Genomic DNA, 13058 nt, shown 5'->3' with positions numbered 1-13058 from the left:
GATTGTCCATAGCAGGCAAATGGAAATTCTCAATAGACCCGTTTGTCATAAACAGAGATCAAACAACCATCATAAGTACTCTGAACACTAGATCACTACCTAAGTATTTTGAGGACTTAAAGGCACATCCACTTAATAGATATAGTGACATCATTTGTCTGCAATAAGCAAAAGACACCTACTCCATCATAACAAATAAGCTAACATTATACAATGCAATTTCTTGCCCTCCGCAAAATAACACAATCACACTGTATAATAACACAATCACCCTGTATAATAAAAACTACACACTATCAACCATATCAATACACAAACATCCAAACCACGAAATCATTGAAACATTGCTTTTGACAGATACTAACCAAGCAATCAAAATTGTTAACTTATATCGCTCGCCGACCAGCAAAGACACACACACATTCTTTGAAACTCTGAGCAGCACCTTGCAACGCACAATCCAACCAATGAAAATTTTTGTGTTGGGCGATTTCAACATTGACTACCTTCGGCAATCAAGAGATCGAGACACTCTTATCGCCATGATGACAGAACACAACTTCCAACTTACTAACAGCGGACCAACAACAGTCTACGAATCTCAACTAGATCATATATGGACAAACTTTGCAGAAAATCAAATCATATCAAAAAATTGACCAGCATACTGGACAGATCACGATCTCATATACATATCTCTCAAAATAAAAAACAACAACAACTACGTTCCCTGTACAACACCGCCAACTACATGTAAACCTCTTCCACTGCACTTTGCATATCTTTGCCTTGCTGGGATCAAATCCGTACTTATGAAGATATCTCCCATGCAGTACTATGACATTTTGAAAGCTGCTCGATGGCCACCATCTAATACACACAGTCCCATTGTCAGCTTCTTCTACCTTCACATCATAGACACATGTTATCACATCAGGTACTCAACTACTCGCCGCATGTCTACGTTAAAATATCAATTCCACATGCTTTCATTTTAACATTTCAATTTTGACATTGCCTCCCTCCCTCTCTTTCCACCTTGTGTGTTCCTGTGTCTCTCTACAATCCAATGCAGAAAATGAGACCATTTCCCTATCCCTATTTCTCCGTGACTAAGTATAACCAAATCTCCCCCCATCTCTCTCTCTCTCTCTCTCTCTCTCTCTCTCTCTCACACACACACACACACACACACACACACAGGCAGTGCCGCCGTTGGCAATTTAGTGCCAGCCTTGTTTCCCTTCTTCTGTCTGTCACAAGGACATAAGCTCAACAAGACATAATGGACGATGCCCATCCGTTCTCGGGGAGAAAAGCTCCTGTTTTTTGCCAAACTCCATCGCAGAGCTTCCACGCACGCTCTTTATCAGACACCTGTTCCTCCAGAACAGGCACGACGGTGTCCCGGTCAGCAGAAAACAGAGTTCCTCTTCGCCAATTCTCCTCCTCCTCACACTGCATCAAGATGCTTGCGCAGGTTCCTTACATATTCTCACACACATGCTCAAATTCACTTAGAAGAGGCATTGGATAGCTTGGATCAACAGTGCAGGCCCCTTTCTCAAGGAGAGTACCTTTCCCTGCTCCAAGCTTGCAACAAGTGTAGGTCACTTACCCTCGCTCAGCACCTCCATGCACACTTCGCCCATTACAGACTTGACACAAATGCATTTCTCGGAGAGAACCTCCTTGTCACCCTCACCAAATGCGGTGCCCTTGACAACGCGCTTCAGGTCTTTCATAGCTTGCCCTCCCGGACTGCATTCGCTTGGACTGCCCTCATATCAGGCCTCACAGATTGGGATCAACCACTGCAAGCCCTTGTGATGTATCAAAAGATGCTTGATGATGGTGCTGAACCAGATTCCTACACCTTTGTTTCCCTCTTCAAGGCTTGTGGCATCATCCCAAATCTTGAGGCAGGCCAGAAACTGCACATGGAAGCTCGCCAGAAGGGAGTGATAAATGAGCTTCTTGTTGGGAACACTCTTGTTAGCATGTATGGAAAGTGTGGGGCTGTCGTTGAGGCTGAGTGTGTGTTTTTGGAATTGCCCAAGCGGGATGTTGTCACATGGAATGTCATGATCTCGCTTTATCTAAAGAAAGAGCAATCAAGAAAAGCATTGTGTCTTTACCGGCAAATGTGTGAGGAAGCTGGAAGCCTTCAAGATGATCATACCATAATGTTTGTTCTTCAGGCAGTGCGTGCATTAGCAGAGGGGGAGGCGCTATATTTCTTGACCAAAGAAGACCCTAGGGCAATGTCTTTTGAGATTGGAAGAGCTTTGCATGCTGATATGCGTCACAAATACCTTTCCTCAAGTCATGTCGCAGGAAATACACTTATAAGCATGTATGGCAGCTGTGGAGCCATGGCACATGCCATGAATGCATTTCATGGTTTGACAAAGCCAGACATCGTTTCAAAGACCGCAATCCTATCAGCTTTCATTGAACAAGGGCAGGATGAAAAGGCTTTACAACTTTATTGCAGATTGTCACAGGAAGAGATTGGCTCAAACCATCAGACCTTCTTAATGGCCATCCAGGCATGCGGCAACCTTGCAGAGAAGGAGGAAGCTTGTATTCTTGAAGATGGAGAGTTTATTAAAGCAAACTCGCTCAAAATTGGTCGAGCAATTCACGTGGATGCCCGTGCAAGGGGCTTGGACACTTCTTTGTTTGTTGCTAACACCCTTATAAGTATGTACGGAAAGTGTGGAGCTATTACAGAAGCAGAGATAATGTTTGAAAGGTTTGCCCACACAGACATAATATCGTGGAATTCAATGCTTTCTGCTTATGTTGAGGAGGGCAAAGCCAACCACGCTCTTCGCCTATATAGGCAAATGCGCGAAGAGGGCTTTGAGCCTGATAGGCAGACATTTCTGACTGTGCTTCAAGCATGTGATGACATGGCAATACAGATGTCCAATGACTTGAATGGAAATGCAGTAGAGGGGTGTGTCACCAGTTCCTTTCCCTTTGAAGTTGGCATTGCATTGCATGCAGATGTAAGAAGAAGAGGCCTGGCTTCAGATGTTTTTGTAGGCACAACACTTATAAGAATGTATGGCAAGTTTGGTTGCCTTGCAGAAGCAGAGAGTGTCTTTTGTAGTTTATCCTGTGTTGACCTTGTCTCGTGCACGGCTATTCTCACCATGTTAGTGGAGCAGGGTGAAGAAGAGAAGTCGTTATCTTTCTTCAAGAAAATGCTAGAAGCAGGTACGATTCTGGATGAAATCACACTTGTTGGGGTTTTGCAAGCAAGCTGGAAGAGTGGGAGACTGGATATTGCTAGGCAGCTTGATTTTGTTATTGTGTCTGGTGGTCTGGATTCTAAGTCGAATCTTGAATGTGTTGCCCTAATACAAGCTTATGGGAGCTCTGGCAGTGTCAGCGATGCAAGAGCAATTTTGGATGGGCTTTCTCGGCCAAACTTGGCTGTGTGGAATGCTTGCATAGCAGCAAATACAGGTGAAGTTACAGGGAGGACAAGCTTTCAGATGTTTGAACAAATGCAGTTCGAATGCTTCTGCCCAGATGCACCGTCGTTTGCATCCATCCTCTCTGCTTGTACATATGCTGGCCTTGTTGAAGCTGGTATTGCATATCTTGTAAGTATGAGCAGGAATTTTAGTTTGCGCGAGGATGTAAATCACCTCCTCGTTATGGTTGACATTCTGGGGCGTGCAGGGGATTTGGTTGGAGCCACGTATCTGGTAAAGAAAGTGCCAAAGAAGGCAGAGTTGTCAGCATGGTTGTGCTTGCTAAGTGCATGTCGTATTCATGGCAATGTGGAGCTTGGAAAATCTGCATTCAATCACATTGTTGGTCTTCAGACGAATGATCCTTGCGCCTATGTCTTGATGTCAAACATGTGCCTAGACACAAGGCTCTAGCATGATTTTTGCAGAAGGATGTGCTATCAAAGTGGAAGCTCGTGATCGTTGAAAGTACTTAACCATAGTTGCATGGGTCGGGAGCGGAGGGATACATTGGACATCATGACACTATCCATGGATTCGGGACGTAGGGGATGGCTGGGGTTGGATGTCCAGCTGACCAGAGGGATCACAGGCAGAATGCCTGGGGATTGGCAAGGACGGGGAATAGCAAACTTGGACGGCCAGCAGAGGATTTAAATCCACACCATTATTATTGGTTAGACCGCTCATGTTTTCCACCACCTTGTGTGCCCTTTGTAAGGGGCCTTTTGCCATCCAAGCTCCCTTTCTCTCTCTCTCAGGTTCAAGCTGCTTCCCCATAATCAAAAGTTGTTCATAGTTACTATAACTGTAGCTGTTAGGCATAATCATATGGTAGCTTCTTCTCATCGCCGTTCCCATTTCATGTCCCTATACAATCACAGGGAGAGGCGGTCCTAGTTGGTCCTCGTTCCCGTTTCATCTTTCCCATTTTGTGTCCCATGTGACGTAAGGCTTTCTGAATCCTTAAACACCAGGAAGAGCCCAAAAGAATGCCTGTTTAATATCTTGGTCTGAACAGCAATTTGAGATAACCTGCTGGACAGGGACTGCCCCATGATGTTGCATCCCCCGAGTTCTCTACGTCCTTGTCATTATGTAACCACGACCATTAGCTCCCTTACATTTTGGACAATCTACTTTTTCATGACTCATGGCAGTCCTACTGATCCTCTTGAGCATTGCTATTGAATGTTGGTAAAGGTGGGGTATAAGAACAAAAGATACTTTTAGAATGAAGAAACATGGCCATGGTAAGTGTAACGCCTTGATGAGAAAGGCCACATATTGGGTTCCCTTTGAAGCTCATGATGTATTCCTCTGATTTTCATGCTCTATGTATTTGGGATATGATAGCACCGTAAATAAGCTTGATTTATTGGTTGATAATATCTGACTCTACAAATGCCTACAATGCATTAATGAAACTTGCAACTGTTTTTCCTTGGAAGTATTAATCTCTTCCTATCATGCCATACAAAAATTTAGCAACATCAACTTTACTCTTCATTGTTTATATTTTGTCCTATATGGCTTGTTTGATATCGAGAGTTTCGCATAATTTCTCACACTATACGTAGTCTTTAAAAATTAGATGCAAAATATAAATTGGGGCTATTTATTGGAGATGGGTGGCTCCTCAAGTGTACAGGAGCAAAACCCTGGGAACATAGTGACACAAACACGTCCCTCGAACATACTGCAAGTTTGATTCTGCTGCTTAGAGCAAGATTAGTCTGTAGTGATTGATTATGTGGCTTAGAGCAAGATCAGTCTATTGGATGAGTGTATGTGCATAAATCTTCAAGATTGAAAAGTACATGGCCAGTATACCATCCAATTGACCATAACTCTTGTTCCAATCACACACACACCCATCCACACACACATAGTTCTGTATGGAACATGCATAGGCCATCATCAGTCATTAACACTAAAGATTACCATAAAAAAAAAGAACAGAGCATGCATCATGAGAAGAACTATGCACAAAGAGCATAAACAAGAAGCCATCTCATGGCTAGCAACACCCACTATACATTTCTTTTCTTAAATATGGACCTCTGTTGCTGCATGTGAGGCATGCCCTTTCCAACCCCGATGCTAATTGAAACTAAGTCAAAATTACAATTAGCATGAAAAATTGTCTAAGCATGTAGGACAACAATGGTTATCTTTAGAATTAAGCATACCTCCTGGACGAGATCTTCCATCAGTTGAATCCTTGTTTGCAGTGCCTAGATTGCAAACTATTCAACTTGAATGTGTATTTCCTAAAATGAATTTTTCGGGTGCATTGTATACATTATATATGAGTTTGCTCTAATCTCCAGTGGAGTCAAATGGGAAGTTTCTTTGACCATGTTTTTTTTCTCAACCCTCCTCCTTGTGCCCATTGTGCCTTGCATATGAGAGTTGTGGATATCCAAGCACATATATGTGGAATGTCTTCCATGCTTCTTAGCTTTGGTATTTATGGGCATTTTATATTCATCATGTTCATCAAAGCATGTCACACTTGCAAGCAATACCTTAGTTGATATCAATTGTCGTACTCAATGACATAGTACTTGATGGGACTAGTACTTACCGCTTATCAATAATCTTAACATTGTGTGCAGATTCTAGTTTATTACTATGCCAACATCCTTTGGCAAATACACATAGTAAAATGATGCCAAGATAGTACTGACATATATTTAACAAGTTCTAAGACGAAACAAATGTTGTAATAAGAAGTATGAAAATAATAGCTTGACATCTATTGGTAATGGTAGAATGGGAGTGTTAAAAAAAGGATCTTTTCACTTAGATTTCTTCCAAAAATTATAGAGATTTTTTTATCGTTTATTGCAAATTCACTTGCTTCTAGCTAGCTGTTTGGAGTAAACCCCAACCACACATACAAGGCACACTAAAATATCTAAACATTTTAGAGAGAGAACACGAGAAACCATGAGAGAGAAACACACATTGTATGGTGAGAACATCATGAATTGACAAAAGATAAAACTTTTCTATTAACAACTTCAAAATAGTTCTGCAAAGTGACTGCAAAAACATTCTTCAAAAGGTAGGTGTGTAATAGAATAACAACCCAAATCTCATGTGAGAGATTTCCAAAATCCAAAACTTACTTCGGGAAGCAAACAAAAGTTGAAAGAATGTTCTCTATCAATGGAGTGCACATTCTAATGTGAAATCTCCTCTATATAGATTCCATTTGAAGGTTGTATCAAGCATGGCTAATTCAAAATAAAATGCAAATATTAAACATGTAGTGTTGGTTGATGCATACTCATGGATATGTTGATGTTGACCAAACAATTGAATATATATGAAATAAAGAAGCTGTTGGAATTAGGGTTGCAGAGAAACACACACAGCTTGGAGAAGACGAAGGAAGCTCAAGGCACACGATAGAGAGTGTGTTACTTAGTGTGCTATAGAAAGATAGATAGCCCTAGAGTGATGGGCGTATATACAATGCACGGGGGAAAAAACCTCCTAAAGAGGGAAAAAATGCCCCGGCGGTCCTAGTGTGTTCACACACATCACTACCACATGTATATGGTAACAAATCCCCCCTGGAGTGATGCGGTGAACGAGAGCTGGCACATGAGTAAAGGGAAGTGCCATGCCTTGAGGACAGGATCAGTCCACAAAGGGGAGTAAGCCCAAAGCTTTGCGGAAAGCTTCAAGCTTCTCACGAGACAATGCCTTTGTGAAAAGATCTGCAAGGTTGTCCTGTGTTGGCACATAAGCCACGCTGATCTCTCCTGCTGAGAGCCTCTCCCTGACATAGTGGTAATGCACCTCAATGTGCTTTGTGCGAGCATGAAAAACTGGGTTCCTCGCAACTGCCAATGCGCTCTGACTGTCAGTGTAGATAGTGTTGGCAGTGTCCTGTCCAACACCCAAGTCAGCCATAAGGCGTCTGAGCCATACACACTCAACCGTAGATGTGAAGACTGCCCTGTACTCAGCCTCACAACTCGAAGTGGCCACAGTAGGTTGCTTCTTGCTCAACCATGATATACATGAACTGCCAAGCATGAAACAAAAACCACTTGTGGACACTCGCGTGTCAAAACAACCAGCCCAATCTGAGTCCGAAAAAGCATGTAAGTCTGGCGGCAATGATCCCCCCTTGGGATAAAACAAGCCAAGATGTAAAGTGCCACTAAGGTAGCGGAAAATCCTCTTGACAGCCTGCCAATGCTTAGACCCTGGGCTATGCATAAATCTGCTGACCTGCGAGACTGCAAACTGAATATCTGGCCTCGTGTTGCATACATAAATGAGGCAGCCAACAACAGTTTGGTAAAGAGTGACATCAGCAGGATCGCCAGCATCATGTAGACTCAACTTCAAACCTGTTTCCATGGGAGTGGCAATAGGTTTGCAATCCTCAAGTCCAAACTTACATAGCAATGTCTCTATGTAACTTTTCTGACACAAGGCAATACCACCATCACACTGCTTAAACTGTATACCCAAGTAATGATGCAACAGCCCCAAATCTTTCATCTTGAAAGTAGCATTCAAATCAGCTTTAAATTCAGCAATATGTCTCTCATTTGGTCCAGTGATCAGCAAATCATCAACATAAAGAACCACAATGAGAAATACATCATCCTCACGCTTTGCATACAATGTGCTTTCTGTTGGACTGTTACGAAAGCCTCGTTTAACCAAATGAGTGTCAGCTTTCTCATACCAAGCACGAGGAGATTGCTTCAACCCATACAAAGCCTTCTTACATTTGCACACTTTGTCCTCTTGTCCTTTTATGACAAAACCGCGAGGCTGCGTTACATAAACTTCCTCAAATATGTCACCATTCAAGAAAGCAGTAACAATGTCTGATTGATGTACATCCCAACCAAAATGAGCTGCCAATGCACATAGAAAACGCACAGTAGTCATACGACAAGTGGGAGCAAAAGTCTCTTCATAATCTATGCCTTTTTGTTGTGCATAACCCTTTGCAACAAGTCGAGCCTTATGGCGATCGATCTCACCATCCGGCTTGCGTTTCAACTTGTAAACCCACTTCGTACCAATGGCCTTTTTGCCAGGAGGCAAATCACATAAAGTCCATGTGTCATTCTCTATAAGTGCATCATATTCTGATTTCATGGCAGCAATCCAATTTTCTGAATTCTGTGCTTCATCAAAAGACAGAGGCTCCTCAACATCATGTAAACTAGACACAGCCAAAGCATAACAATCTGATGCATAAGATGCATGGCGAGAGCCTGAACGAGTAGGACTATATAAAGGTGCATCCAATTTACTGTCAGCAAAGTGTGCACCAGCCTGCTCATTTTCAGCCCTTTCCTCATCAAGTACATCATGTACATCTGCATCAGTAATAGGCTGTTCTAAAACATTTTCAGAAACCCCCATAGGCTGTACATTTGCCTCATTGGAACTTACATTCGTATTTCCACCACTGAAAAGAGGCAACAAAGTGTCATAAATGTCCTGTGAGCTTACATTACTGTCTCTAGTACATGATAGCAAGGGCTGAACAGAGTCTTCCACAAACACTACATCCCGTGAAACCAGAATACGTTTTGTTTGCGGATGATACAACCTGTAACCTTTGCTTTCAGCACTATAACCAACAAAAATACATTTGACAGTCTTATCATCCAATTTTCTGCGCTGCACTTGTGGCACCAAAGCATATGCCAAACAGCCAAAAACACGCATGTGCTCAATAGAAGGTTTTCTATCATGCCATGCTTCATATGGAGTAATAGACTGCAAAGCTTTCGTAGGACACCTGTTAAGTACATAAGTGGCACACATGATGGCCTCAAGCCAAAAGGAATGCGGCAAAGCTTGACTTTTGACCATACATCGTGCCATTTCCGTTAGTGACCTGTTTTTCCTCTCAGCAACACCATTTTGCTGAGGTGTATAAGGCACTGTACATTGGTGTTTTATCCCACGACTAGCCAGAAATGCATTAAATTCATGAGACATATACTCCCCCCCTCGATCGGAACGGAGGGTGCCCATAGTACATTTTGAGACATTTTCAGCCATAGCCAAAAATTGTTTGAAGCACATAAAAACTTCGGACTTCGCTTTAAGCGGAAATACCCATGCATGCCTGGAGTAATCATCAATGAAAGTCACGAAGTACAGGTAATTGCCCAAGGACGGAGTTTGCATGGGCTCACAAACATCACTATGCACAAGCTGCAACCTGCATGTGGCCCTAACTGAACCATCCTTTGGAAACTTAGAACGCTGCATTTTACCCAGAATACAGCCTTCACAAACATGTTTGACAGGTGCTTCAAGAGGCGGCAAAGAAGCAACCATATCAGATTTCTGCAAACGCAGCAAACTGGCAAAATTCAGATGACCAAAACATGCATGCCAAAGTTTTGCATCTGAAATAGCCCTTGAATCTGCAACAGCATTTGAAAAATTTTGTCCACACTTGTCATACAAAGTGAGCTTATACAGCCCACGGCACAAAAGCCCAGATGCAACAATTTCATCACCAAAACTGAGATCATGAACTGTACATCTGTCATCCACAAATTTGACTACAAGTCCAAGTCTAGCAAGTGCGGATACAGACAAGAGATTCTTCTTGATCCCAGGTACATAAAGTGCATCAACAAGTGTGAAGGAACTGCCATTAGCAGCAGTGAGCACAATCTTTCCAACTCCCTGAACTGGATAAGAGGCGTTGTTGGCACAAGTGACTGAATTCCCATGAGGGACAGACTCGAGAGAGGTAAACAATTCACGATGTGAGGTAATGTGCTTTGTAGCACCACTGTCGAAATACCACACATGTGAATCTGCAGCAACTGACAAGCATGCATCATGGACAGCAGGATTGTAAGTGCACTCTGCGCTAAAAGCCCATTCTGCATCAACATCAGCATCACAATCTCCTTTCACAGAAGACTCAACAATGGCTGCATTTGTAGTGGAACCAGCATTTGCAGTGGAACCACCCTCTTTCTTCTTAGCCTCTTTGGCCTTCAACTTAGGACACGACTTGATCAAGTGATCATTGGCTTTACAATAATGGCAACGCATCTTCTTTTTGCCCTTATCACCAGAATTGCCAGACGAAGTGCTGCCAGCAGAAGCATTAGGAACAGAATTTTTGCCACTCGCAGCAGAACCATAAGAAGTGGCTGCATTACTGTTACCACCCTTTCTTTGAGAAGCAATAAAAGCCTGTTCAACTGCACGCTGCCTAGTCCTGTTTTTTCTAGAAAGTGACTCTTGCAACAGCAATGTGCATAATGCATCAAACTTGACAACTTCAGGATTTCCTTGGGTCATGAGTCTCCAAGTACTAGCAAAAGTCTGGTAGGAATCTGGTAAGGCATCAAGAACAGTCTGCACAAGGGAACTGTCCGAAATGACTTCACCTGCAGAAATGAGTTGCTCATTGATATCCTTGACACTAGCAAGGAAAGTGTCCATATCATCTTCCTCATGCATAATCTTCGACTCTAGCTCTTTACGCAGCAAAGCAATTTTAGCCTCATTGCGGCTTGCATAAAGACCTGCTAGAATATCCCAAGCCTGTTTTGCAAATTTTGCTGAACGGATGTGAGGAATAATGGTGCGCTTCACAGACAACGCAATCAATGCATGAGCCTGTGCATCCTTAACATCCCAACGAGCTTGTTCTGCCGTAGGCAAAACAACTCTAACAGCTGCAATCCTTGCAGCAAGACCTGCAACATCCTCAACATCGCCTACATCTTCAGAACCAGGACGTACATCAATGCCCTGCACAATGTTCCAGACACCTTTTGACACAAGAACATGTTGCATCATATAAGCCCACATAGGGTAGTTGTCCCCATCCAACCTGTCCTCAGCAGCAAACATCTTGAACACATCTGTGTTGTTGTTGTCAGCCATGGTAAATGCTGCACCTGATGTGAAAACTGTCTGAAAATAAGAGAAATGGAGCGGGAACAACTTGTGCTATATAGCACAAACCGTAGAAGACTATAAGGCACCTGTTATGCAGAAAACGGCACTGACAGAAAATCTGCACAAAATGACGAAATAGCCTGTGCAGTACTGCCTGTAGTGGAAACGGAGGCCGAAATGAGCCCAAATCAAAATTCTGAGCAGACCGAGGTCTTCGAGCTCTCCCAAATAATTTGTCGACCTGCGAACGCTTGCCAAAGCTCACTGAAATCGGAGAAAGTGAGCAGGCGTGTGCTGGAGCAGCTGGCGACTAAGCCCGGGAGGACGTGACCTGCTCTGATACCAATTGTTGGAATTAGGGTTGCAGAGAAACACACACAGCTTGGAGAAGACGAAGGAAGCTCAAGGAACACGATAGAGAGTGTGTTACTTAGTGTGCTATAGAAAGATAGATAGCCCTAGAGTGATGGGCGTATATACAATGCACGGGGGAAAAAACCTCCTAAAGAGGGAAAAAATGCCCCGGCGGTCCTAGTGTGTTCACACACATCACTACCACATGTATATGGTAACAGAAGCTTGCAAGCCAAGAAAGGCTTCCCGTTTTCTACCCTCTTTTGAAAGTTTGGACACGAGCAAGATGGCACACTTTTGACGTTGACATAATAGTGGGCTTCTTTTAATATTCAAAATTGCATGTAATCATTTCTTTTCACAAAAGTTTCCTCTATAAATCTTGCATGTAATTCTATAGCCTTAGCTATCTTTTCTCAACCCCTTTTGATATACCATGTCTCCATTTTTTAGTTCTTTTGCTAGAGGGAGCTTAAATTCCCTTTCTATCACCAATGTTGACATGTACTTCATTTTGAAGATTTGTAGGTGATACTATGTCAATCTACAATGTAAAACCTACCGTGTACAACTATATGTGAATTGCAAAAGCCTTAAGGAATTGATATCCCATGATATCATAATCACTCTATGAGCATAGGATGCAAGCACATAGCTATCTTGAAAAAGATCAATAAGGAATTCTTTGGTTGCCTTGTGAAGGCAATCATTGCACTTATGGACCCATTTGAAATTAGGGTTGGCTCTCTCACAGATTTTGCACACAAATCTCTGAAAAGGGGAGCTTAGGGATAGCCAAGGAAATATACCTCTTTGGAGATAGCCTTGTTCTAATGAGACTTCAATAGTGGGAGTAGTATATAAAGCCAATCTTTAACCCTGTCTTCTCATTGTAAGCATGGGTGGCTTCTACACAACATTTCCTTTGCACTTATTAGCAAAAAACAGTCAGTGGCATGTTTGACTTTGAGGATTTTCAATGTGTCCATCTAAAGAGAAAGATATTTTCTACAAGGTCAGTCTTAAGCTACCAATGCATTTGAGTAGGAATGATATCAGATGTTTTGTATATAATTGAATTGTCATGTGGAAAAATACTATGCTGGGTTCATATTGTTTTTGAATGTGAATCTAGACGACCACCGTGATACAGTGAAGGAGGTAGAGAGTACTCAGCCTTTGGTCATAGGTGACAACTTGGTGTATCCACCAAGTGGTGCTTTACATGTTTTAGAGGGTGTACAGTTGTAGAGGGAGCTTTGCCAACAAATGTCCCTC

General features: G+C 42.6%; 1 protein-coding gene across 1 annotated transcript; it reads left to right on the top strand.

Moving 5' to 3' along the window:
- Positions 1-1142: 1142 nt before the first annotated feature.
- LOC147439724 (putative pentatricopeptide repeat-containing protein At3g01580) lies at positions 1143-5012 on the top strand. The gene has a single exon (XM_086485522.1). The coding sequence runs from the start codon at positions 1293-1295 to the stop codon at positions 3903-3905; it is 2613 nt and encodes an 870-aa protein (XP_086341648.1). The 5' UTR covers positions 1143-1292; the 3' UTR covers positions 3906-5012.
- Positions 5013-13058: the final 8046 nt, after the last annotated feature.

The sequence above is a fragment of the Adiantum capillus-veneris genome, chromosome 16 (genome assembly GCF_014529385.1).
Source record: "Adiantum capillus-veneris isolate H3 chromosome 16, ASM1452938v2, whole genome shotgun sequence".
Lineage (NCBI taxonomy): Eukaryota > Viridiplantae > Streptophyta > Polypodiopsida > Polypodiales > Pteridaceae > Adiantum > Adiantum capillus-veneris.
Note: the sequence above shows the minus strand (reverse complement) of the source record. Positions and strands in the feature narration are given on the sequence as shown.

Excerpts from the sequence above, each read along its gene's own strand:
- LOC147439724 (XM_086485522.1), top strand. The coding sequence starts at position 1,293 with ATGCCCATCCGTTCTCGGGGAGAAAAGCTCCTGTTTTTTGCCAAACTC.